Source organism: Malaya genurostris, chromosome 3 (assembly GCF_030247185.1).
Source record: "Malaya genurostris strain Urasoe2022 chromosome 3, Malgen_1.1, whole genome shotgun sequence".
In the NCBI taxonomy this organism is placed as follows: domain Eukaryota; kingdom Metazoa; phylum Arthropoda; class Insecta; order Diptera; family Culicidae; genus Malaya; species Malaya genurostris.
The window spans coordinates 171,232,562-171,260,391 of record NC_080572.1 but is presented as its reverse complement, the minus strand read 5'-3'; the positions used below and the strand labels follow the sequence as shown (position 1 = coordinate 171,260,391).

Sequence of the window (27,830 nt, the reverse complement as noted above, 5' to 3'; positions counted from 1 at the left end):
AATTGATTATAAATGAATAAATTATAATCAAACTAATGTGATATTTTATTTGAAAGACGGTAATATTTTGTCACAATTACTTTTAGAATTTATTCGCAATAATAATAGTAATAATGATATAATAATAATCAATAATATAATAATTGTGTTGTGTATATAATAGTTTTCAATAGTTTTTTCACTTGTTTATCAATATATTATTTTTATGCAAGTATATTATTCATTACAAGTATGCTTGGGTGTGTATTATCTGGTTATTGTAAGCAAATATGTATGAGTGTGTATGTGTATGGGTGTGTGTTTGCATTATTATTATTTTTTTCATTCGCGCATTCCATATGCAAGAAGTTAGTGTCACTCTATTTCTGAGATACTTAGTAAAAAGTGGAGATGTACAATTTTATTTCACTGCCAAATCAACGGAAGATCGTTGACAACATGCTTCTGTAATAAAATTTCCCGTAGATGCAGGTCCGCACGGGTATTTAAATATATATTACGTCTCTCTGGCTAAACATACTTTTCTCTGCTTGCAAATGTGCCTCCTGCCACAGTTTAATTGTGGTTCTAATACAAAGATTACTCTTTTTTAACACTTATAGTACATATTATAATTACAATGTTTTCTTTCTCTCTATTGTTTTTCAACCGTCTTAGTGTTGCATCTTTCCCCGTTCGTTCACAAGTATTATTCTTGTTTTTACGACATTTTAATTCTCTCTTAATAGTAATTGTTTTACGAAAACAGTAAAAATTAAATGTTCATTTTTGTTAAATTTTTAAAAATTTGTTCAGTTTACACTCACGCATACTCAGTCATACTGTTATAAATCTCTACTGCGTTCGATATCAATCAAACCGACACGCTACAATCGTTTGATTCTTTCATTTACTTAATAGTAGCAATATATCTATATTTTATTCCGTTTCGGACATTATGCTCTGTGTTGAAATATAGGTTTCTTAACGCTTTTCCTATACGCTATATATGCAAATTTCTGATTTTCTGTGAACTTATATCATAATGGGGGCTATAGGGTATGGATGTTGTGGATGTGAGCTTATGATTCATGTTTAATAGTGATGACAACGATGAAATCTAACGCGATTATTTTTTTTCATGGGGTTCTGATTTGTTTTGCTTTTCTTACGAGCTACTGTAAACGAAGTAAAGCGAGCTCGCGAGTATGTCGCTCTAAAAAAACTAAATGAATTAAGACAGTGTAACTGGGTTAGTACGGGTGAAGCGGATCGAATGTTGTCTATTCGTGGTTGTATGAATTTTTGGGTTGGTTTGACTGTATTCAATTACGTTCCGAAGTTTTGTTTTGTACAAGTACGCTTTTTCGAATAATTGCCATTAACCATAATCAAATAACAAATATTTTTCACAAAACAAGTTTTCTCAACATCTTGTAATTTGAAGACGAATGCTAACTCTGTCTAAAAGCCACACTATCTGATACTGCCTTGCGTATTTTTGCCAAATTTATATCACGCATATTGATGATTTTCCGGGAGTTGTCTATTGCACATAAATATGTTATATCGAATGCTCATGACGCTACCAATTTCTGGAAATAATAATATATGGTTCTGTGTAACAGGTGCCCAAATTCAAAATGTCGTGTTGCTGTCCACATCCCAATAGCAAGTTTGGCAGTTCTCAAAACGATTGCTCTACCGACGAAATCCAACTAAATAGACGTACTTAAGTTGTTGTTGATGTATCAATCAACTGGAATTCATCTAATCGGATTGAGAAACCAGTTTAATACACCGAAAGTTAAAAGTATCAGGACTGGATAAACGCATACGCAGAATATACGTTCACTTAGGGCGCCAAGAAAAAAAATGCGCCGAAATTAAGAAAGTTTGGAAAAGGTTCGTTTTCTTTTCCCTAAACGCGTGGAATATAGATGTTAGGGATTAAAGCTATAAAGAATCATTTATGACCCTTTGCGGGACAAATTTTGCCTTGACACAAAATCATCCTATAAATAATTAAATATGGTTGCATAACATAAGTGTAGAGTGTTGCAATTGATAAATTCTTCTGTTTAATCTCGGTAGATTAACCGGGCCAAACCCGATTTAGTCTGAGGAATAATAGGAGGGATTTTTCATTCGGATTCTGTTTGTCTACCTTTTAAAAATATCGCATTTGTTTATTTGATTTTCCTGTTCAAAAGAATACATAATCAGAAAGTCGTCGAATCCTTGTTCAGATTTTGCCCCAACCTTCAAAACTTGCGTACGCTGCAGGGTCATTTTTCCAAAAATCTGTACAACTCGAAAAGCATTTCTGATTGTCTGCGAGCTATGGGAAAAATTGATAACGTTGATAAATGGATTCAACACAAACTGTTTGAGGGAGACAGATGGAAATGGGATAAACTCGGTGCGAAATGCTTAATGCTAAGTGTGTGATGTATTCAGAAGGGAGTAGTGTACTACGAGCTTCTTGCGTCCGGCGAACAGTTAATACTCTCCGCTACTACCATCAAAGGATCAATTTTAACAAAGCATTAATCGGTAAACAACCACAATGGGCTTGAAGACACATGAAAACGCTGCTGCACTTCCAGGCAAAGTGGTCTTAAGAAACCATTTTTACGCTAGATTGGCAACTATAGCAGCCAAAGTCGGAATGCAGATCTACTTAGGAATGAAAGGATTGTTTGCCACCAGATGTTAAACATTTAAAGAATCTGGTAGCAGTGAGTAGGAGAAAGAAAAGACTACTGCTATTGTCGCTTTTTACGACATGGAAGCAGAAATCCAATGGATCTGTTTATGGCTAATTTTAGCCGCCGAATGCCACACGACTCGTTCTGATCGAAGTAGGATTATAGGTACTAACGATCTCCCATGAGATCCCAGACCGATCGCCCAGTAGCCTCAGACAACTTACAAGGTCTGTTAAAAAAGTATCGCGAATTTTGAATTTTCGCGGGCTACGTATATTCCATTTTTGATCTTTTGATGGTGTTATGTTCGTAATCATAACCATCACTTATGTTAACGATTCCGGCCATTTAGAATGTCCAGTCAGTTTCTGACAGCTATTGAGCGTGGACATGCTGTAGTTTGTCTTCTATTTTTTATTTATTCGCGATACTTTCTGAACAAACTGCGAAGCAGCATTGTTAATTTTGTGTGTACAGAAACATTCTTTAATAAATTCTTTAAAGATTACTATATACTGAATCAAGACGAATATAACAAAAAAAAATGATTATATGGGTTAAACCCAATGAGGTTTCTACCTCAGGTGGGGTAAACATAGTTCTAGTGATATCAACTTTACTTCAGCAAGCCAAGTAAAACTAAAAACCAGTGCTTGCTGTCGTCACACTAGGTACGACTCCGAACGTAAGGAACTGCTGGTTCGACGACGAATGTGAACAGTTAGTGGCCGAGAAGAATGCAGCTTGGCCGAGCAAGCTGCAACACCGAACGAGAGCAAACGAGGAGCGATACAGACAGGCGCGGAACAGACTAAACTCGGTATCCCGTAGAAAAAAGCGCCAATAGGATGACCGAGATCGCGAAGCGATGGAACAGCTGTTCCGTTCTAATGACACAAGGAAGTTCTACGAGAAGGTGAACCGTTCGCGCAGAGGCCATGTGACAATATCAGGCAGGATTTATGGGCGAACGCGCTACCACGGACCAAGTGTTCGCCATCCGCCAGGTGTTGCAAAAGTTCCGCGAATACAATGTGCCCACACATCACTTATTCATCGATTTCAAATCAGCCTACGACACAATCGATCGAGAACAGCTATGGAAAATCATGCACGACTACGGATTCCCGGACAAACTGATACGATTGGTCAAGGCTACGATTGATCGAGTGATGTGCGTTGTTCGAGTATCGGGGATAAACTCGAATCCCTTCGAAACTCGCAGAAAGTTACGGCAAGGTGATGGCCTTTCGTGTCTGCTATTCAACATTGCTTTGGAGGGTGTGATAAGAAGAGCTAGGATAGACACGAGTGGCACGATTTTCAGAAAGTCCGTTGGTTTCGCTGATGATATTGATATTATAGCACGCAACTTTGAGAAGATGGAAGATACGTACATCGGACTAAAAGCTGAGGCCAAGCGGATCGGACTAGAGATCAATGTGTCAAAGACAAAGTACATGATAAAGATCAAGCTAAAAACCTGTCTGTGAAAATCTGTGCACGTTTCCCGTACCATAGTAGCAGATCGGAATCAATTAGGTGAGCAAAAAAAAAACACATCAACACGCTCTGTACCTTTTTACTCAATCGCTCTGTACTTTTGATGCTAAACTGTACTCGCTTTCAAAAATCTGTGAAAATCTATGATTTATTTCAGAATCCGTAAAAATCTGTGACCATTTTTAGAAATCTGTGAAAATCTGTGCCATTTTTAAAGCCTGTGCAGAAAATTGAAAATCTGTGAAACACAGATTAATCTGTGAACCTGGCATCCCTGGTTAGCATTGAATCCAATGTTGCCAGGTATACCGATTTCTCTGTATTTATACAGATATTTGACTTCTATACCGCAATACAGATATGTACTCCCAAAATACCGATAATTCACGGATCGTACAGATAGGGTAACAGAGGTATTTTGGCCACTTCATATATTTTGGCCCACCTAACAAACTTTATCAATTTCATCGGATTTTATCGATGTTAAGTAACCCATGTTGCATCAATTTGAAGCTAATCACATTGAATTACCTACTGCGGAAGGGGTTTTCAAAGATATTATAACATTTGGGGGATATTTTTACAAAGTGGGCCAATATAAAATCAATCTTAAAGTGGGCCAAAATACCTCTGTTACCCTAAATACTGATTTTCGGTTTTAGTTTGGATAGACAATCGGTAAAAGGTTGCTGTGGGACCTTTTTTTTGCTCGCCAAAATGAGCTTTGGTGACATTTTTCCTGGTACTTAAAGGATTCTGATACCGATATGGTACAGATAGATTTTGGCGCCGAATTCAGATTTTTGGGAAAATGATCTGGCAACACTGATTGAATCATAAATAAAATACATCTAGATTTCTCAGTGTAATAGCATTGTAATAGAGCAACCCGTGACACCGAAAGCGTCGCCATGTGCTCCTAATGCCCCGTTTACACTTCTGCTGGCTGCCAGCATGCTGGTGTCAGTGTACTGCCCTCTGAGGAAAAAAACGTTCAACGGTGGTCCTTCGTTGGTCTAATACTTTGGATCATTGGACCACAGTTGAACGTTTTTTCCTAAGAGGGCAGTACAATGACGCCAGCATGCTGGCAGCCAGCAGAAGTGTAAACGGGGCATAAAATGAATGTATAAAGTTCCCTGCGCTTTTAACACAACCACAGTAGCTAATGGAAAAAAGTACACCCGTTTCTCACTAGAAGCGCTGTCAATGTCTCCGTACAGTGGTAAATCTAGATTTACTTGATTCATGATTGAATCCAAGCATGTTTATTTTACATGTATGTCGTCATATCGAATTTTTTTACAAAGCATGTGGTCTGCACCATCAGTTTACATCACATTGGGTTAAACCATCTAGAAAGAGAAATTAGTTTTTTGCCTTCAGTGTTTAATTAATTGAGCACAAGAAAAACCTGTTTTGATCTACCTAGTGGTGTTATAATGTCTTTCGTCACTCTTGTCTTTTTAATATTACTAAGACTTTTGTTTGAATATTGATTAAGGACCAAAAAGACAAGTTTCGACCCAATTGAATAGAAAATTTCTCCGTTTCTTGCCTTTTCGCTATAAAAAATAAGGGTTTAAAATTTTAAACACATCTCATCCTGTTGTTCCGGAACCGGAAGTGATCTTCGAACAAAGGTCAAAAGTAGTATATTTTTATAGAAGTTTGAGTCTTAGTTTGTGGAAATCAACTTAGCTTTTTGAGTTTTCGACCACTATTTCCGTTACTTCTAGAATCGGGAGCTAAGAACTATAGCTGAAATCGGTTCTTTTAGCCAGCAAGCAAATTGCATAACCTATAGCACAGACTAACAGACATGACAGTATGAGTAAATTCTTATAAAAAATAATTTTTCGTGATGCACTAGCTCCACCTATATTGTACTGCGCGAACTATTTACTATCTGTACACCCCTTGTGTTATGTAAAAGTTTTCTTACTAGTTGGTTTCCCCTCGTTTGTCAACACCGATCAGCTGGTTGCAGGGATGCCTGATTTCAACAAAATATTTGAAAACGAAACGTCACAATAAATTATTGGATTACGTTGATAATATATTTAACTTTTTCGCGATGTTGGAAGGTAACCATTTATTTGACTCAACGTTGTTCATCTAGACTATTTTTTATTGTGTTGGTAGTTTTCACCAGAAATTAGGTGGCGGCAGACCAGAAGCAAGTAAATATTGTAACAAAACGGGTTCGATTTTGTCTTGCGTTGGAGGATGAGAAATAGGCACAATTATGTATATAGTTTTGGCAATATGTATTAAATCTGTATCCTGCATGACATTCGCATGGACGTATACAAATCAATACATTACAGGTAATTCTGTATGAATGGCAACTCTGTTGGTAAATAAAAAAAATAAACACAGTCTAGATGACAGACATGATGTTTTTGATAGGGTAACGTGGCGCCATCATGACACATGTGAGTACTGTCCCAAATAAAGGAATATTCGAAATGACCGTTAAAATGATTGAAGAATCTAATTTGAGTGTCCTGTCTGTTAGTCTGTGCCTATAGCTTGAAACAGTTTGGAACCAAATTTAGAAGAATTTTTACGTTTTTTGCATTATCGCTCTATATGTCAGGTTACAATATCATACACACTACCCTGTATTTCCGGCACCGCAAGCCAGACCAGGATAAAATTCTACATCAACTTATGGAAACATAATGCTTTCCATTTAAATCTGAGTTTGCGAAAATCGGTCTGGCCGTTTATGAGAAATTGGAGTAATTTTCGGTAGGATTATAGGTTAGGTTGTAAGACCTTTCATTTGAACCTAAGCTTGTGAGCTGAGCGATTTTTGGTACGGGCAAAATTGAATAGCAACCTGTGAGACCGAGAGACTTTTTATATGAAAGTAAGTTTGTGAAAATCGGTCCAGCCATCTCCGAGAAAATCGGGTGCACATTTTTTACATACACACATACATACATACATAATCCCACATACAGACATTTTGCGTAGACGAACTAAGTCGAATGGTATATGACATTCTGCCCTCTGCGCCTTGGCTCAAAAATCGGTTTTCACAATGATTCTATAGCCTTTCTATAGAGAGAAAAACATCAAAACATCTTTCGAGCACTGCAACTAGGCTTAACTACCGTAACAAATGAAAACAAAATAAAAAATCTAAATAGTTCGCTCAGATTAATAACTTTGTTCAAAAACGCTCCTTGTTTCTAATTTTCGATACACTGTAAACACATACTCAATATATAATGGTAAAATACTATAGTAATTGGATGTTAGACTCATTAGAAAACTAGCAGTCGAATACAATCGTTACGTATTCGACAGGTTGAGGCTCATATAAAGCATTTCGACACATTTCAACACATAATGTGATAAAATGCAATAGAGAAAAAACAAGCTACAAATATTCAACGTATATAAACAAAAAAGCTATAGATTTGTTTATACAATTCACCAAAAAATGTTAAAAGCATACTTGCATCACAGATATTGAAACTCTAAAGTATTCAAAACGAAGTGAACACGAACTCCACCTGAAACCCTACAACCACAGTGCACATTCAGTTGAAAATAATTCGAAGCTGTACGAAAAACCTTCGCAAATCCTCTACAGCAAGCAACTAAAATACGTTTTCGCTGTTGCTACTTGGTATTACACGTATTGAAACGACTGCTGCAAATAGTCGATTGACTCGGTAAAACTGTCCACAAACTGTAAGTTGTTAGTTTTCGATATGTCTGTGAGGGTGTGGTCCTGTTGTTGTTGTTGTTGTTGCTGTTGTTGCTGCTGCTGCTGTTGTTGTTGTTGTTGCTGTGACTGTTGGTGGGGATGTGGTTGGTTAGGATATCCCGACATACCTGGTTGTTGCTGGTGCGCTAGCTGATGAGGATGTCCTGAGGCAGATGACGGTCCAGCCGCAGCGCTGTGATGTGTGCCGGGTGGCCCTGGTACATGTGGATGATGGTGGGGATGCTGTTGATGATGTGGAAGATGTGCATTGTACTGATGTTGCTGCAGCTGTTGCTGTTGTGTTCCCTGAAGCTGCTGCATGTGCGGTGGATGGTGATGCGGACTCGGTGTCTGTTGTTGCACGTGGTGACCATGCAATTGAACATGACCCGGATGACCAGGATGGTGCTGTTGCTGCGGATGATGAAGGCTATGGTGTTGCTGTTGTTGATGAGGGTGATGACCAGGGGCTTGAGCGTGATGCTCTTGGAAATATTGTTGCTGCTGGTGATGATGCTGACCTACCATCGGATTTTCGACACCCATCATTCCAGGTTGCTGCTGTTGTTGATGCATATGCTGTTGTTTATGATAGTTGTTCTTCGGTGCGACATGCGGCACTTGAGCAGTCGATTGGCTAGATTGTTGCTGTTGCTGCTGCTGTTGTTGTTGCTGATCGCCACCAGTAGCTGGTGGAACAATGTCATAATTTTGCTCATAATTACTATTGTTGCCTATCAGTTCTAGATTCGATAAAATGTTTCCAATATTATTGTACGAGCTTCCTGATACATTCGAGTTGTTTACGTCATCCTGGTATTCCATTTTAACCATGTTCGCGTTCCATATTTCCTAAATTAAAATGATAAACAATACGGTCATAATTCTTGACTCATAATAAATACGAAGTACGTACTTGATAACCCATAAACTCCTGACTATTCATACTTAACATTTGCTGTTGTTGATGGTGCTGTTGTTGTGCATCTTGTGGATTCTTAACTTGCAAAGCTGCAGCATTCGTAACGACTTGATTCTGTTGTTGTTGCGTTTGCTGGTGATGTTGCGGATGTTGTGAGTGCAGTTGCTGCTGTGGATGATGAGGCGACTGGTGCTGTTGTGGCTGTTGGGAGTGAATAAAACTGCCGCCTGCGGCACCACTAGGATCCATCACTGGATAGTATTTGTTGGCTTTCATTGTTGCAGCCACTGACTGGACCGTCTGCCCGGCACTCGTGTTGGACGTTCCCATTCCTGGGTCAATACTGTTTTGCATTTCCATGTTTCGCCATTCGAAGGAACTGTTCATCTGGCCGTAGCCTCCTGCTGCTGCGTGACCGTAGGGACCCGCCACAGGTGAACCAGTAGGATCGATCCGGTAAGTCATTGTCTGCTCAGTCCCAGTTCGACCCACACCTGCGGTTGATCCATAGTGGAGCGCACTGTTTGGATTTTGGATAGTAAAATGAGTGCTTTGCTGTTGACCTTGGCCCATTACGTTATTATAATGGAGCCCAGTGCCATATGGATCATACGGTATTGCGTTTGGATTACTTCCAGCACCAGCACTACTGGTGCTGCTGGTTCGCGAGGGAGGCACCAACATACCCGTAGGTGTCCGGGGTTCAAGCTTAATTGAGCCTGGTGTGCCAGGAACATTACCCATAGGAATCCCTGGTGTACCCGACGACGGTCCCGATACAACTGGAGGAGGCTCGGGAAGCAGTTTATCACTGGTTGCTTTCGCAGTAGCACTTGCTTTTCCTTTGGCTCCCCCTTTTTCGCTGGAATCTGGGCCAATGCTGTGCACCATCTTTTTGTGCTTCGCCAAGCTGGTAGGAGTCTTGAACGATTCCTTACAGTCTTCGACCGGGCATGGAAATGCACCTTCCTCCTCATGGCAAAGTTTATGGCGTTTTAACGATCGTTTTGCGGCGAACAATTTGTTGCATATGTTGCACTCGTACTTCTTTTCCTGGAAATTGAAAAGAACAAACAATCATCCGGGCTTGCTCATGAGCTTACTTACACTTACCACTGTATGAGAAATTTTGATATGTTCTTTGAGTGCTTCCTGCGAGAAGAATGAAGACGCACAATGTTCGCAGATAACTGATTTATCAGTAACGGTTTGATGTACCAGCTGGTGTTTGTCATATTCTTGCTTCAGTATGAATACTTTAGAACATTGTTCACATGCGTACCAGGTTTCTGAAAAACGCAGATTGTATTAGATATAATATTAATTTCATATACAATTTTCTAGCAAGCAGATGAATTTTAATTCGTGAACTTACCATTTTTATGACACTTGAGCATATGCTGGTAAACCTTGAGATTAGAGTTGAATATTGCACTACAGAGGTCACACACAATGCTGTCGGTGTGATGATTCGTTTTTTGGATGTGTCGATCCAGTTGGGGTCCGGTAGAAAACACCAAATTACAGGTTTTACAATACAATCGTTGCAATTCTGAATGAATGAAATACGTTTATTTATTAAGAAACAATTATTCATTACTAAAGCACTTACTTTTCCCTGGTGGTTCCTTACCATCTTTCGCCGTAAAGTGATCTTGTATGTGAGCTTGTAACTGCTGACTATTGAGGAAATTAGCCTCGTCACAGTGTTCGCATATCAAATTCGGGTCCTGGAAAAAAAGGAAGACGATTATTTTAGTTATGAGCATATCTAATGAAACAGTTGTATAAATACCGAATATGTCCGCATTGCAGGCATAGTTCCAGTCATGTAGTTTGCTCCGTGGCCACTATCTATGTAACTTTGATTGATTTGTTCAATGCCAATGTTTCGCGGTGGAAGAACAGGCCCATTGCCCCCACCGCTAGAATTGCCAACGCTACCAAATTCGAGATTCTGCCATTCAAACTGTTCCCCGGGGGCAGGTCCACCGTATCCCAAGTTGGGATCATTAAAGCTAACAGCAGGAGGGATTCCTAGTCGAGTACCTGCTGGCCCAAGCATTTGTATCCGTTGCTGACTCGGATCTGGCACTGTAACCCCAGTTTCCACGTAGTCATAGTTGTAGGTCGATAAATTGTCACTGAAGTTAGTACTACTGTCACCAATGGATTTGTCACTTCCTCCAATCACTGGTTTTTTCATTGGATTACTTTTACTAGCTGCTGAATCTCCTGTGCCGATCGGATCCAAAGGAATAAATTCACCCGATTCATTCTTAGCAGCTTTCTGCATTCGCTTGGGAGGTGGATCGATGTGATGAGCGGTCTTCATATGTCGTGCCAAATGGGACTGGTTTTTGTAGGCCTCTTTGCAGTTTTCCACCGTGCAGGGAAAAGGACGTTCCTCCGAGTGACAAAGCTTATGACGCTTGAGCGATCGTTTCGCAGCGAACAGTTTGTTGCAAATGTTGCATTCAAATTTATCGTCCTGCAATTTAGATGTGCTCGATTAACAAATGATGTGTTCTAGTGGTACAAAGAAAATCTAACTTACCCCGCTATGGGCTATCTTAGCATGTTCCTTCAGGGAAGCCATGGAGAGGTACGTGGCATCACACTGTTCACAGGAAAAGTTTTTCTCTGGCACATTTGTGTGTAAGAGAAGATGTCGATCGAGATTCGCTTTCTGGTTGAATACTTTAGCGCAATGTTCACATGTGAATCGTTTATCTAAAAAAAACAACAACATAATTTTCAATATAAACTATTGTCCGTGTGGTTCGACATACCATTCTTATGGGTCCTAGCAATATGCTGATAAAGTTTTATATCAGAGGGAAATATTGCACCACACGTGTCGCAGGCCACCCCTTCGGCCTGGTGACAAGTTTTTTGAACGTGTTTTTCCAAATATTTCTGATTGTTGAAAACAATGCCACAAGTGCGACAGCTGTACTTATACGTTTCTACGTGGGGGAAATAATGTTATAAGAAGCTTTGTTAGAGCATAAACCTGGCAAAATGGACTTACTTTTACAATTTTGCTCTTGGACGCGAGCTTTGCTGATGAAATGACCTTGCACGTGGACCTGATACTGTTGGTTACGCGTGAATGTTTCTCCACAGTGTTCACAAATGTGAGGCCTGTTTTTGTGGTAGACCCGATTGTGTTCGATTATTTCCTGTTCGACAAAAAAGAAAACAATTTAAACTTCTTCGATATATTCACTTATGAATTCTTAAATCATGAGATATAGTCAGTAAACAGATGAACCAAGTTAATCAAAACTCACGGTTTACGAGATAACAATTCCCGGTTTTTAAAATAGCGCTTAACATTTGCGTTGCCTATTTGTATGAGAAGAGTGATGCTAATCTAAAAACCCTTCTTAGTCCACTTAGTGGAATTTTCATAGATCTAGAAAAATCACCCTCGGGGGGGGAGTACATGAAATTTTTTTGATGCCAAAAGCCTTAGAATGGCATGAAACGTCGACAATTGAATGTCATCTCGAAAAAACATCGTTTTGAAACAATCGAGAGTCTGGGACTTAGAAAAAATAGTCCCATGAAGTCGATTTTAAAAAAAAATTTTTTTTAGATGACACTAAATCTCGACGTTTCATGCAACTCTAAGACATTTGACACAAACAATTTTTTTTTCAAGATAGGAAATTTTCAAAGTTTGCTCAAACCTTTTTTTCGAAGTGCTCAAACTTTTAAGCACTACCACCTTACAAAACTAAAGGGGATCCCAAAATATTCGCACCCTTATATATATTTGAGCGGTGAAAATCAACGTGTTTTGTCTGTTACGTCACTTATACCATAATATCTCCGGAACCAGAAGTCGCAGTCATTTGATTTTCGAACTTGATCGATGGTCCAATACTAGCTTTCAAACGAGTTTAAGCTTGTTGAAATCGGTTTAGCCATCTCTGAGAAAATTGCACATTAAAAAAATTCGTTAAAAAGTGACATTTTTCGATCTCGTCGAGCTGAGTCGATTGCCATATAACACTATAGGTCTCCGAGGCTCCGTTCGATAGTCCGTTTTTCCAGCAATTCTAATACCTTTCTATAGAGAAAGGCAAAAATCAATCCAATTGAGGATTGAAGTATTTTTCGGGCATCTCGATATATAAACAGGAATTATTCATTATTACAAGTGCATATAATGATAATGTGATGATGATGACCCCTACAAAGGTGTGAGCAGAACGAGTTATCTAAATGATAATTAATATTTTTGCACATATCTTAACCAGTAAACAAACAAAAACGATCTGATTAATCTAGCAGGTATAGAATCTTCTTCAAAAGGACGATTTACCACAAAATAACATTCAAATATTTCGGATTTACTATCCAGGGTTAATCAAGAAAATTTCCAACCCGGGAAGATCCTTGATCACATCAGGAATCGAACCCGATATCTTTACCAGTATCAGACAGTAATTCACCTGGCCCTTCCTGCCGGACCAGTTCATCGCTATACACATCAGCTACGATGGAGTAATGAGACTGCGGATGAGCAGAGCCAAGCCCAATTCCATCAACAACTGTCGATCTCAATTAGTTTCCCGAATCAATTCCTTGAATTATTAATCAAACCTTGCGATCAAGGTCAAGAGCAAACTTAACACACTGAATGCTAAAAAAACAAAAGATCTTTTTTAGCAATCTAGAAGTTTTGGTTACTTGTAACCGGTTTGTACTGAGCGCATGTGACTGTTTCTATTATTAGTTGTATTTACATTTCGTTTCTAGTTCACCAGTGCATAGCAGTTCATGTTGAACTACCGCACAACTCAGTAATTCAACATAAACCGCTGAGACGTAAAGTTATATTTGCGACACTTAAACTTGTACCGAAGTACACTATCTTTACTTACGAAATCCCGAACGTAATAGAGTTTATCACATACTGGTCTTTTGCAGTCATTTAGGGGTTTAACACAATATAATGATCATGTTGTCGTTTTCTCAAACTTGTGTATCATTTTCCGTTGATACTACGTAATTTTCAAAATAGAGAGTAAACATATTTCCAGCGCACAAAATATATTTTTAATTCCGACGAGTTTTCAACTTCGCCGATAGCAATCAACATTCTAGTGATCCTGCTATGAAATCCATCCATCTTCATAAGCAAAAAGAAACGTAGATCCACGGTACAAATTAAACCATATTCTAATTCTTAACAAACCCTCAGAAACCAGTTTCATATATCAAAGAAGGAAATCACGGTGGATAAGGTAAAAGTTAACAACTTTTTCAATTTTGTGAGTCAATCGATATCTCATACAAATATGATCATAATACAAGTATTGCCTCAAGATGACATTATTGAGATAAATTATAATGAAATTCATTAGCAAACTTAAAAACACAATCATTAGCAAACTTAAAAAAGTATGAGCTTGCATTGTGCTGTTATTGATAACAACTAAAAAAGCTCTGATGCTTTCTGATTAATTTAAAACTGCTGTTGAACCCTTTAAAACCGTTGGACGAGACATGAGGTGTTGGCCCTATTCCTAATGGATTGTTTAGCATAGAACCTTTAACACTTTTACTTAACTTCTCACTCAAACACAAAGTTTGGTATTGCCTCCTACTTTTCGCTAGTCGAATAAAAAATCATATAGCTGAAAATTGCTACTCATATTTGGGCTAGTACTGTTTTCCCCAGTTTTAGATTATAAGTCCCGGCTTTCTCCCGGTGAAATTAAATTTCGATCATTTTTACCTTGAAAACTAGATGTTGTTCTATACTTCATTAAATTTGAAAACCGTTTGTTTTGTACTAGAAGATGATTCACGAGAATCTGAAGATATGTGTCAGACTCTCGTAGTCGGTTTTAAATTAGGTTGAAAAGTTCTAAACATTCATAACCAAGGTGAGAGAAGAAACCTAAAACCGAGTGTTTGGGGTTACATTAAATAAACTTCCAGGGAACCGTCACGCGAAACTAAACTTTTAGAGGACTACAACTAAAATGGTCGTCAAATGACGAGTAACCACTCACAAGTGGTTATCTCATGTCTCCACGTGTGTCTATTGATGACCGGCGCCTTCGGTAGTAGCAGTATAAGCGAACAAGTGCGGATAACACTACCGTAGACAGAACTAAATACCTGTCGCAGATGACAGTTAAGAGAGGTGACAGACAACACAGAAATTCTCATGATAACCCCGCCGGCAGGACTGAGGAAGTACAAATACTGCACGATGAGCAGTAAATTTGCTAGATGCAAATTCTGGAAATCTGGACACCCCTAAACACACAAATCTCAGAAAATACCTCGTGAACCGCAAAAACGTATATCTGTTTATAATGCAACATGAATTTTTGGTGATACTACAAGCTTTTAGATCGAAGATGGTGTCGAAAGAAGAGCAAGTCAGTAAGGAAACTTGGAAAAAAACCTTGGTTTTCCTGCGAGCACTATCCGCACCTTGTCACTACGACAAAGATGTTTTAGATTGTGTTACTCCAGGCTTGCTCAAACAAATCAAAATGAAGTCGGTGTGTCATTTCATGCGTTTATATTCAATCATAAGCCATCATCATAACCTCACTCAACTGTACTTTCCTCCTCCTTTCCCTACATTCCTACCTTCTCGCTCAAAACTGGCCTGCTCTTCGCACTCTTTCTCTATTTTTCCATCCTCTACAAATCATAACCTCACAATATCTTCCTTCCTCCACCGTTTCTAAATTCTTCACTTTCCTCAGCGTTATCTCATAATATTTACAATAGTGATTTTCTACTCACGGTACCGGAGACTTGTGAACTTAGCCTATTGATCATCTCAATTACGTCGCCATTTTGCCAACAGCGAACACACAATGGCTGCTCTCTTCCGGCGATCGATCAGCTGCAGCTCAATGACGTCGCTCGTTCCGTCAGCATTCACTCGCCGGTATCCAACGCCGCGAGTTGCACACTGAGTCCGGCCACGGTACTTTTCTCGATCCGTATGCGTCAGCTAACTTTCCGCTTTGTCCACCGTCAACAATGCTCGAATCAAACGAGAGGGTCAGTCCACCAAACTTGAAGTACGAGAATCGTTGTCTGTCCGCGCGCCGCTTGGGTCGATGATAGCACGCCTGCCGACGCAATGAATTGAGCCGTCGCCGAAGAAATGCGAGGCGAACCAAAAACAACAAAACCCTGAAATAATGGCTATATTGAATCTTTTCGTGACCACCCTCTTTGGTGAGTTATTACCCTTTCGGGGTGTCCGTTAATATGCTTGGTGCCCGTCGATTCGCGAATAAGTTTCCTATCACACCGCGTTTGGGGTTTTGCTCTTTCCTAGCGCTAGATTTGCTTTAACAGCGTCGCAGTCGTTTTCCTACCCCGTTCGTTAGCTGGTGTCCTCTTGCTAGTCGTTGTGGACGGATCTTCGAGCTGTAATCGACGATTGCAATAGTTTTGGATGGTTTGAGCGAACCAGCACATACCTGTTTACGGCCACGTTTTCAGATTATGTAACGGGTGATTTTTTAAGAGCTTGAGAACTTTTTTAAACAATAAAACGCATAAAATTTGCAAAATCTCATCGGTTCTTTATTTTAAACGTTAGATTGGTACATGACATTTACTTTTTGAAGATAATTTCATTTAAATGTTGACCGCGGCTGCGTCTTAGGTGGTCCATTCGGAAAGTCCAATTTTGGGCAACTTTTTCGAGCATTTCGGCCGGAATAGCCCGAATTTCTTCGGAAATGTTGTCTTCCAAAGCTGGAATAGTTACTGGCTTATTTCTGTAGACTTTAGACTTGACGTAGCCCCACAAAAAATAGTCTAAAGGCGTCAAATCGCATGATCTTGGTGGCCAACTTACCGGTCCATTTCTTGAGATGAATTGTTCTCCGAAGTTTTCCCTCAAAATGGCCATAGAATCGCGAGCTGTGTGGCATGTAGCGCCATCTTGTTGAAACCACATGTCAACCAAGTTCAGTTCTTCCATTTTTGGCAACAAAAAGTTTGTTAGCATCGAACGATAGCGATCGCCATTCACTGTAACGTTGCGTCCAACAGCATCTTTGAAAAAATACGGTCCAATGATTCCACCAGCGTACAAACCACACCAAACAGTGCATTTTTCGGGATGCATGGGCAGTTCTTGAACGGCTTCTGGTTGCTCTTCACTCCAAATGCGGCAATTTTGCTTATTTACGTAGCCATTCAACCAGAAATGAGCCACATCGCTGAACAAAATTTGTCGATAAAAAAGCGGATTTTCTGCCAACTTTTCTAGGGCCCATTCACTGAAAATTCGACGTTGTGGCAGATCGTTCGGCTTCATGATGAAATGTCAGAGCATACTGAGCAAATAATAATGCATGAAAATCATAACCTCAAAAAATCTGAGCAAATACTAATGCATGAAAATCCTAACCTCAAAAAAATCACCTTTTAGAATGGCCGATAGCGGCGAATTGTTTCGTGTCACTGCGGAGTGAATTTGACGTCCGCCTCCGATGACTGATTGAGCCGAATGTGGATGTTCTTTGCTTTTCCCTTTCTGTGCTATTTGACGTTTGTGCGGAAGCTAGTGTTCGCATGTTTTACATCGTGCGTTTGCCGAGGAAGCGGTTCGTAAACAAGCAGTGATGCCAGGGTTGCTGGCCTGTGTGTTATTATCTTGTTCAATTTGTGTTGTTGGCTGACGAATGAGATTAGACTTTCGATGGAGGGAATCGGTGGTGCTATTACCCGCTAAATACTATTTGTTGTTTATTTTGTTTTTAATAGTGCTAACTATTGAATATGCTAAATGAACTGATCACAAACGCAACACAACCTTACCACAGATACAGAGTTTTTTGTGAGCGTCGATAGGCAGCTCACAAAAAACTCTTAGACTCATTTCTTCAAGAAATTTCATAGAGATAGAACAGATCCAAACGTTACCGAGTTGGGTAGACCCCAAAATAGTGATAACTATATCATAACTAATATACGCAAGCCTTGTAGCTCGCCAGATCTAAGAGCTCAACTTTAAGCTAACTAACTAACAAACAAACATAACGGCAGCAAGTTCTGCCAAAGGTGATCTGAACGCCCACTAATGAGCAAAGGTCTCTACGCTAGTTCTTGTCCCATCTTCTGTGCTTCGTCGCTCCTGTGGTTCGACACTCATTAGATCTATACTAGTTCTAGAATGCAAATAGAACTAGAAATCTTACATGCAACAAAATTTACTACTAAATGTTGGCTAATCTTTGAACGATTAGAGGGCTAATCTTAAATGCGCGTTGAGTCAAGGAAGCATTTCCGCGACCTAAATCACTATGAGCCCTGATAAGAGGTTTTACCGCGCCTCCCGATCGCGTTGATTTTGTGAGATTTCATAGTGATCCCCATGCAAAAGAATACCATCTCGTTCAAGACCTAAGCCTGAGATAAAGACCTATCGCAATGATTGTTGGTAGATCAAACAATGTGTGGTTAGACCGTGTTCGTCAGAGATTCTAAAGTGCTGGTCCATTTAAGTGCAAGGATTAGCGAGGTTTCGATTTTTGATTTAGGTCCTCGAGCCATTGCCGAAATACGTGTGTGAACGGCACATTGCTCATCGTCGTCAGCTCCTTGCTCGCCGACTGCATAGCTGAATTATGTAATTCCTTGTCCAAATGATTACCGCCGAACGAGGACTTCCGATGCAAAATAACACCGTGGTGTGTCAGCCACAGTTTGGCGTGTTTTATTTCCGTGGTTGGCAGCTTTTGTTGCTTACATAGCTGATGTGATCTGCCGCGTTCATTACATGAGTGGAACTATTATAAATGGTTCCTTTAATTTCATCCTCTTGCATGAGCGCCCGTAAGCGAACGGATCTTGCTCTGCGAGGAAGTACGCCGAGATTATTCACGTGGCGCAACGCCCATTCATACCAAATCTCTTCTTCTGTCAGGCTTGATGGATCCATGATCCTTAAGGTCTATGATTAGCCAACTAAACAAAAGCAATTGAGTTGCAAAATCAGCAACCTAATGCAATACTCTTGGATCGTGCCAAAATTCTATTTTCTTTAAAATCCAAAAACAAACACTAAACAAACTATTAAATATGCATAAACCACAGATTAAAATGGTTCGTTTTGTTGGGCGCCATTGTTACTCCAGGCTTGCTCAAACAAATCAAAATGAAGTCGGTGTGTCATTTCATGCGTTTATATTCAATCATAAGCCATCATCATAACCTCACTCAACTGTACTTTCCTCCTCCTTTCCCTACATTCCTACCTTCTCGCTCAAAACTGGCCTGCTCTTCGCACTCTTTCTCTATTTTTCCATCCTCTACAAATCATAACCTCACAATATCTTCCTTCCTCCACCGTTTCTAAATTCTTCACTTTCCTCAGCGTTATCTCATAATATTTACAATAGTGATTTTCTACTCACGGTACCGGAGACTTGTGAACTTAGCCTATTGATCATCTCAATTACGTCGCCATTTTGCCAACAGCGAACACACAATGGCTGCTCTCTTCCGGCGATCGATCAGCTGCAGCTCAATGACGTCGCTCGTTCCGTCAGCATTCACTCGCCGGTATCCAACGCCGCGAGTTGCACACTGAGTCCGGCCACGGTACTTTTCTCGATCCGTATGCGTCAGCTAACTTTCCGCTTTGTCCACCGTCAACAATGCTCGAATCAAACGAGAGGGTCAGTCCACCAAACTTGAAGTACGAGAATCGTTGTCTGTCCGCGCGCCGCTTGGGTCGATGATAGCACGCCTGCCGACGCAATGAATTGAGCCGTCGCCGAAGAAATGCGAGGCGAACCAAAAACAACAAAACCCTGAAATAATGGCTATATTGAATCTTTTCGTGACCACCCTCTTTGGTGAGTTATTACCCTTTCGGGGTGTCCGTTAATATGCTTGGTGCCCGTCGATTCGCGAATAAGTTTCCTATCACACCGCGTTTGGGGTTTTGCTCTTTCCTAGCGCTAGATTTGCTTTAACAGCGTCGCAGTCGTTTTCCTACCCCGTTCGTTAGCTGGTGTCCTCTTGCTAGTCGTTGTGGACGGATCTTCGAGCTGTAATCGACGATTGCAATAGTTTTGGATGGTTTGAGCGAACCAGCACATACCTGTTTACGGCCACGTTTTCAGATTATGTAGAATGGCCGATAGCGGCGAATTGTTTCGTGTCACTGCGGAGTGAATTTGACGTCCGCCTCCGATGACTGATTGAGCCGAATGTGGATGTTCTTTGCTTTTCCCTTTCTGTGCTATTTGACGTTTGTGCGGAAGCTAGTGTTCGCATGTTTTACATCGTGCGTTTGCCGAGGAAGCGGTTCGTAAACAAGCAGTGATGCCAGGGTTGCTGGCCTGTGTGTTATTATCTTGTTCAATTTGTGTTGTTGGCTGACGAATGAGATTAGACTTTCGATGGAGGGAATCGGTGGTGCTATTACCCGCTAAATACTATTTGTTGTTTATTTTGTTTTTAATAGTGCTAACTATTGAATATGCTAAATGAACTGATCACAAACGCAACAATTGGTATAAAGCGAATAGAGTCTACAACGCGACGACGCGACTAACAGCTGTAGTCCTGGGGTGTCCTTTGCTGTATCAAGCATACGTCTCCACTTCACTCGGTCCATATCACGTATGCTTCGTAGATCAACCTCCCCTTGATCGATCCACGCTTGCTCGCTGCGTCTCTCTTCTTTTTGTACTGTACCAGTCGGATTAGATTTCAAGAACCATTTTCACTGGGCTGTCGGCCGACATCCTTATGACATGCCCAGCCCATCGTAGACGTCCAATCTTAGCTGTCCGTACGATGGATGGTTTTCCTACCAGCTATTGCAATTCGTGATTCATAGGCCATCTCCACGAGTGCACGTTGTACCGAAAAATGCGAATTCACCTAACTGCCCAGAGTTGCGACCTATCGAGCGGTATTGGGCTCTCGTGAAGAGAGAACTCCCTCAATATAAACAACAAGCTACAACTATAGAAAAATTTCAAGAATCTTAGACAAAAGCGGCTAATTGATTGCCGAGAAGTCTGCACATACCCTAATCGCTGGAGTGTCTAAAAAGTTCGCAGTTTAATCATGCAGCCTAATTATTTCACTGTAATAAGTTTTAAGATGACTATTAATGCACAAATAAACAAATAAAAAATGTATCTTGGATTGAACTAACAGCAAATTTGCTATATTTCAAATTTAATCTATCCAGATTTTGTCGCGAACAAGCCTTAGAGAAATCTCTATGAACACTTTTTGGAACACTGCCCAACGAATTAGTATTAGAAACGTGGTTAAAGAGAGTGAAGAGTCCTCGAACCGATGCATATATGATTTAGCTAAGAAAGTTTGTCCAGATTCTGTCCCTTTGCAGAATATTGTCAGGGAAACTCTTTCGAAAGATAATTTTATTGATTCACTTTTTCCAATAATGGAGTTTTCCATTTCGTTGCTCTCATGTAGGGTAAGGTATGGCAAGAATGCCAGAGGAGCAAGTGCGTCACCCTCATCATTTCAACATAGACTGAACATTTCTCATGAATATAAATATTTCGGTTGGGTTTGCACGATAGAATTTCATGTTGCTTCTATTTTTACCATTTGTTTATTTGATCTTGGAATCCAAACAAATAATATCGCGTAATCATTATACAAATAATATAAGAACGAGATCTTACAAAATAAGAGTTTCAATTATTCTACATTTGTTAAGGTTTCATTTCAACGTCAGATCATTGGTATACCATTTAGTTGAATATTTGTTCAAAATTGAATATCGATGCAATAAGTTTATGGCGAGACAAGTTCGTCATATTGCTATGATGCAGGTGTGCCATAATAGATGATGAACAAATCTAACCTCAAAGTCGATCAGTGTTGAAACATTCAACGTAAAACACACCTAAAATCGGTATGTAAACGATGGTACGGTTGAATAAACGCATTTCTCCGCGTAAGAAGTGTCATCAATTCGGAAGGCGGCTAAAGAATTTGACATTCCGCGGGAAAACTTTAGAGAAGCGTAAAAACACGATAATTCCTAGTATGGCACATTTGTCCCACCCCCTGATGACGATTCTCCTATTCTTGAGTAAAACTTTTTTAAAACCAAGAAAACCAATATACAATAACATTTCTTTGGGCCCAGAGCGATGGTATCCGGCACCTGAAAACTTTAGGAGAAAATTATTTTGTGACGCATCGACCCTTGGATCAAGAACTACAAGAAGCAACTTTTGTTATTTTCAGAACAATGGATCAAAAACAATTCCGTGTTTTTATTTAACACTGCTTCATGATGGAAAAAATACCGTTCAAGCAAAGCAATGGCTTGAAAAGTGTTATGGAGACTCCGTTCCATCAGAAACAACAATAAAATGTTGGTTTGCTTACCTCAAACCTGGTCGGAGGGACACCGATGATGCAGAACGCAGTGGACGACCAAATGAGGCGGTAACAACAGAAAAGATAAAAAATCCACAAAACCGTTTTGAATTGCGTGAGTTAGCTGACATCGTAAAGACATCGAAAGAACGTGTTGGCTTTTCATTGGATGTGATACCCCGTTTACACTTCTGCTGGCTGCCAGCATGCTGGTGTCAGTGTACTGCCCTCTTAGGAAAAAAACGTTCAACGGTTGTCCTTTGTTGGTCTAATACTTTGGATCATTGGACCACAGTTGAACGTTTTTTCCTAAGAGGGCAGTACACTGACGCCAGCATGCTGGCAGCCAGCAGAAGTGTAAACGGGACATGAGCAGCAACGATCGCCATCTGAGTGGACAGCAACTGGTGATCCTCGTCCAAAGCACCCGAAAGTACAACAATCGGTTGGAAAGATTATGGACTCGGTATTTTGGGATGTGCTTGGTGTAATATTTATCGACTATCTTAGGAAAGAAAATACCATAAACAGTGAATATTAGATTGCGTTATTGGATCGTTTGAAGGCTGAAATTGCAAAGAAACGACCGCATATGGCAAAGAAAAAAATTTTGTTTCATCAAGACAACGCATCGCCCACATCCACCATATTCGCCAGATTTGGCTTTCATCGACTATTGGCTGGTCGCAGACCGGAAAAAAATGCTTGCCGGTAAGAAATTTCGCACGAATGAAGAGAACGCTGAAACTGAGGCCTATTTTGAGGCAAAAGATAAATCGTTCTACGAAAATGGTATTCAAATGTTAGAGCGGCGTTGGAATGATTGCGTTGCTCTTAATGGATATTATGTTGATGAATAAAGCTAATTTTTAACCAATTTTCTCTTTGTTAGTCCCGGGACTTTTCAGCCCATGTGTTAAACAACTGTTATGGGAATGATATTAACATTTGCCTTGCGCTCCTTGTTGGGTAAGATAACTAATTACAGTTCCGAATAACTTCGAATAATATTGCTTCGTAACAATGGTCTGCTTAGTACTTTTAAATGTTCATATCGTGCTGAATACAGCGATTATTGAATGCTTTCAAATACGTGGAAAATGAAATTATGATTGCGTCTTGTCCGGTGCGGGGAGAAACCGGAAACTTAATTCATTTCAAATCCATAACGAATTTTGGAAACAGACTTAGATATTGATATCAATGTTCGCCCCGGGCGGCAAAGTAATCCTTGGGACCTTTTTTTTGCTCGCCCAAGTTCCACCCCGCTTTCTTTTTCTGCTCTCAATAAACCAAAACCTACGATGGGGGCGGCCAATCTCCTATTTTGCCCTGGGCGCCAAATTTCCTCGGTACGCCACTGGGTTAATGTTAATGTAGTAGTCATTTCGTTAGTAGAATCACCATGTTATCTTACCGACTTTCAATCGAATGAAATCGAGTACAATTCGTAGTAGTTCGAAAATTAGTTCACTCGCAGATCATCTCACCCATCAGGTCCCACACAAAACCGACACAACCTCACAAAATGAACTGGATGAATATCGTTTGGCAGCTATCGGTGGTTCGCTCACATGTTCAATCTATATCATTTCATTCTATTTCACCTTCTCATTTCACAGCATTCCATGGTACACAAACAACAAATAGATGTCAAAGATGAACTTGATTTACCGTTCATCTGTTGTCATCGTGTGAAACTCAATTGGGATACGTTCACATCACTGAACTTCCACTTCATACTGGTAATAAGTGCCAGTAGTATGAAAATGAAATATAAAACAGAACTTTGTTAAGCCCTACCGGCCTCTCCGACCCCGGATATTATGGTGTAATGCAATCAACATCTCATTCAAGTCGTTCCATTTCTTATTCAATGAATTCAATAATGCAACTAAAAGCTGTAGCACATATCTATATTAAATTGTAACGCGTTGGGAACCCGAGTTTTTTGCCTTGTGAAATCAAATTTCCAACTTTTTCCAGAGTTTTTCGGTCAGTGGTCACCCTGCACATTTCATTACTCGTCGGAGGATTTAAGAGAAGCTTGGCAGGCTTATGTGCGTTCTTGTGGTATAAAAACAGGAACCACTTAAATACACAATAGACTTTCTTTTTTGTCTTTTACATTACAAACCATTTCTGCTGTGAAAGAGAAGTATTAGGTATATGAAACAATTCAATTCGTTTCCGCCAGTTTTTACTTCTACAAAATGCGGAGTTAAAAATCCAATCCAGACAGGTTGCGTGAAAGGCGATGATGAATCAGTTTAGAATTTCTTATAATGCTTCTCGAGCAATAATACAAGTAGTCGAAGAGGGTTCAATTAGGTTTTACGTAATTTCTCGTAATGTACAATTTTTCATAGCACTACTTTCCAAATCATTTTACGTGAATCCGTAAAACTATGTTAGATAAACAGTGTAACGTTACGTTGGGCAAACTTTGCCGGAGATTCTTAGCGTAGATGACAATTCAGTGGTTAATGCTAAAATACTACTGACTCAAATCGATGTATTATTAGAAGGATACAATATGTGTTAAATATTTGTTGTTTACAGCTGGGATACATTGTCAATAATTTGCCTAATGCTTCATGACAATAGCAAGTATATAAAATGATTATCAAAGTGAAATATATGTACATCAATGTTCTGTATAGAACCCAAAATTGAATGTACAAGGAAACACAATTTAATGAAGGTTTTAAAGTAATAACCATCGACGCAATGCACAATTATTGAAGGCTGAATTTCACAATTTCCCTAATAATGGTATTTTTTGGGTATTAGTCTTTGCATAGAGGAAAAACTCTGAACAGATGAACAATCAATTCACATCTTGACTGCACATGTTTCACTATTTGAATGAATCTACTCGAAATTCATAGAATTAAGAAGACTCTTAGCGCATAAAGACTGCAAGTATCGAAAACGGAGTGGAATAATTAATCAAGTCAAAGAAAATACCTCTGAGGTCACGCCACGCTGTTTTCCACAATCTGGACAGAATCCTGGATGATGACTGAAATGTATAACTAGCGATTTTCGTTTCCGGTAGCTGCGGAATAAAACATGCATTATTATTGCTCTGATTAATCACACCCAAATACAACTCGTTTACCTCTTATCGCACAACAAACACTGGTACACTTGCTCCTTACATCGCTCACCGGACAGCATATTCGAATCGTTGGTGTCCAAAGTATTCGTGTCAGACGATAGCATCAGCGATGTGTTGTTAGTGGAGGATTCCTCGGAGAATATTTCATTAGATATAGAATCGTCATCCTCGTCCTTTAGCATCAGAAGCTCGTCGTCGTCATCCTTAAGCTCCTCGAAGCATGGATCATCACCCGTCAGTGAGTAGGGTGGATCAAAATCGAAATCCTCTTTTTTGATATACGCTGCTGGAGGAGAATGTGATGATCCACCACTGTAACAGATCGCTGGCATAGTCGTACGAGTACGAGATCGCACCGGACGCTCCGCTTTGAAAATTTTCCACGCAGGAAAGATGCTTTGTTCGAACATATTGAACAGCAGCTTGAAGTTGCGGGAAGCAATTAATCGCACCAGGGAACGATTCAGCTGAACATTGCCGTAGCATGTCAATGTACCAAGACGTTTGCGTGATTTGATTTTAAGTGCGCCCGTTAGAGGAATATCATCAAATAGCCCTCCCCTCAGCAATTTCCCCGAAATATTGTACGGAGTGAGCGGAAGCAGCGGCTTTGCACTAGGGTGAACGAGCAAAATTCCATCACTACCTGCGACACCAGGGATATTGTTTCGAATGTTGGTCCGCAGTTCACATGGAGTAGATAAGGATGATGGTGCCGATGCTGCACCTCGCGATTTTAACAAATTTGCAATAATCACATTTTGGATGTTGTTCAATTCTTTGAGTATTGACGGCTTATAGATACGCTCTTGGTTGTCGTTGTATAAAAATTTGACGTACAGCTTAATGGCCGAGATGAGAAACAGTAGCGCCTGGTATTTATCGTCCGACTGCAGACATTTTAGAGTTTTGATTAGGGATTTAACCTGTGAAACGCATTATTCCATCAGTTAAAATTTCAGTGGTCAGTTCCAGGGCGCAGCAAAGCCATGAAATAAGAAAGAGAAAAAGAAAAAAAAAGTTGTAAAATCTGCCTCAAACTGAAGTGACAAGAGCGGAATTTCTATGGTTAAAGACCCGTTCTCAGTGACTTACCTGTATTTGAAACAAGTGCGCCTGGGAGTTGTGCTGCATTTTTACCTCCATAAAGGCCAGAAAGCACTTGGTAATTCACAATTTCATTAGATTGTTTACGAAAAATCTCCTTATTGACATATTGCTTTTCACAGTTTTTTTGCTTCTGCTTTTTTTATTTGTCAAAGCGGAGCGAAATTTCGCCCCATCTTGGTTGAGATGATGGAGCTTATGGCGAAAAAAAATCAACAGCCGTGTCGTTTGGAGAATTTCACGATGAGAGGCAGTCGCTCAAGCGTACTAGTCAACATGACATGAACTGTTGAACACACAAACAATAAGTATTTATTTAGTTCGTTAAAATTTCTTGAAGTTCGGTTAATGATAATTATGCATTAGATTTCATTAGGAATTGTAACCATTTGATGCACCATATATATTCAAATGATTTGTACGGTTTCTAAGGGTAGTATTATTTGTATTTGGTTATGCCTTGCGGTGCAAGTTGAACTGTAATGGAGTTGAGCTGTTATGGAGCACTAGCAGTTCAATTTGAACTGCTGTGCACTGACGAGTGGAAAACGAATAGTGAAGGAAAAAATTTTCTCTTTCGTTTGGTTTCAATTAAATCTCGATGAACATTAGAAAAGGTTCCAAGTGCAAATGACAGATTCTCTTGGTTTACTTTCTCTTTCAATTATTACGGTAAATTCCAGTAATTTCCAACAAATTTTACAGTTTCTATCGAAAGTTGATGGTTTTTGCTATTGTCATATGTGAAGTGTTAGATGGAAGGATCGCTGATTGAGCCTATTCGAGTATTACCGCAAGAGAAAGTAAACAAAGAGAAACTCCCATTTGCACTTAGGACCTTTTCTCGTGTTTGTCTGCAAATGTATTCTATTTGCAATCGTTGCAATTTCTTCTAAAGGTGTTAATAGCTTAATGATCGTGAATATAAAACCAAAAACTCACTTCACACCTTTCCGGGCCGGTTCTGCCAGCACAGTTCCGTGCTCGGACGCCAATATTCTTCCGCACGTTTAAATGTATTCACTAAATTCACTATATATATATATATATATATATATATATATATATATATATATATATATATATATATATATATATATATATATATATATATATATATATATATATATATATATATATATATATATATATATATATATATATATATATATATATATATATATATATATATATATATATATATATATATATATATATATATATATATATATATATATATATATATATAGTTTTCCCACTCGCCATGCACAGAATTACATTCAACATATGTCAATTGCATAGGTGTGAGCAATACTGCTATTTTGGCACGCACGAATTGGACATTTCTCTCCTCTATTTCTA

General features: G+C 39.5%; 1 protein-coding gene across 1 annotated transcript; it reads right to left on the bottom strand.

Moving 5' to 3' along the window:
• Positions 1-97: 97 nt before the first annotated feature.
• LOC131434779 (uncharacterized) lies at positions 98-26,621 on the bottom strand. Its single transcript, XM_058601913.1, has 12 exons — positions 26,457-26,621; positions 25,362-26,287; positions 25,208-25,298; positions 11,877-12,027; positions 11,635-11,811; positions 11,400-11,575; positions 10,638-11,333; positions 10,455-10,572; positions 10,218-10,394; positions 9,956-10,131; positions 8,837-9,895; positions 98-8,772 (listed from the first exon to the last, which is right to left on the bottom strand). The coding sequence occupies exons 1-12, from the start codon at positions 26,505-26,507 to the stop codon at positions 7,843-7,845; spliced, it is 4,728 nt and encodes a 1,575-aa protein (XP_058457896.1). The 5' UTR covers positions 26,508-26,621; the 3' UTR covers positions 98-7,842.
• Between the last annotated feature and the right edge of the window lie 1,209 nt (positions 26,622-27,830).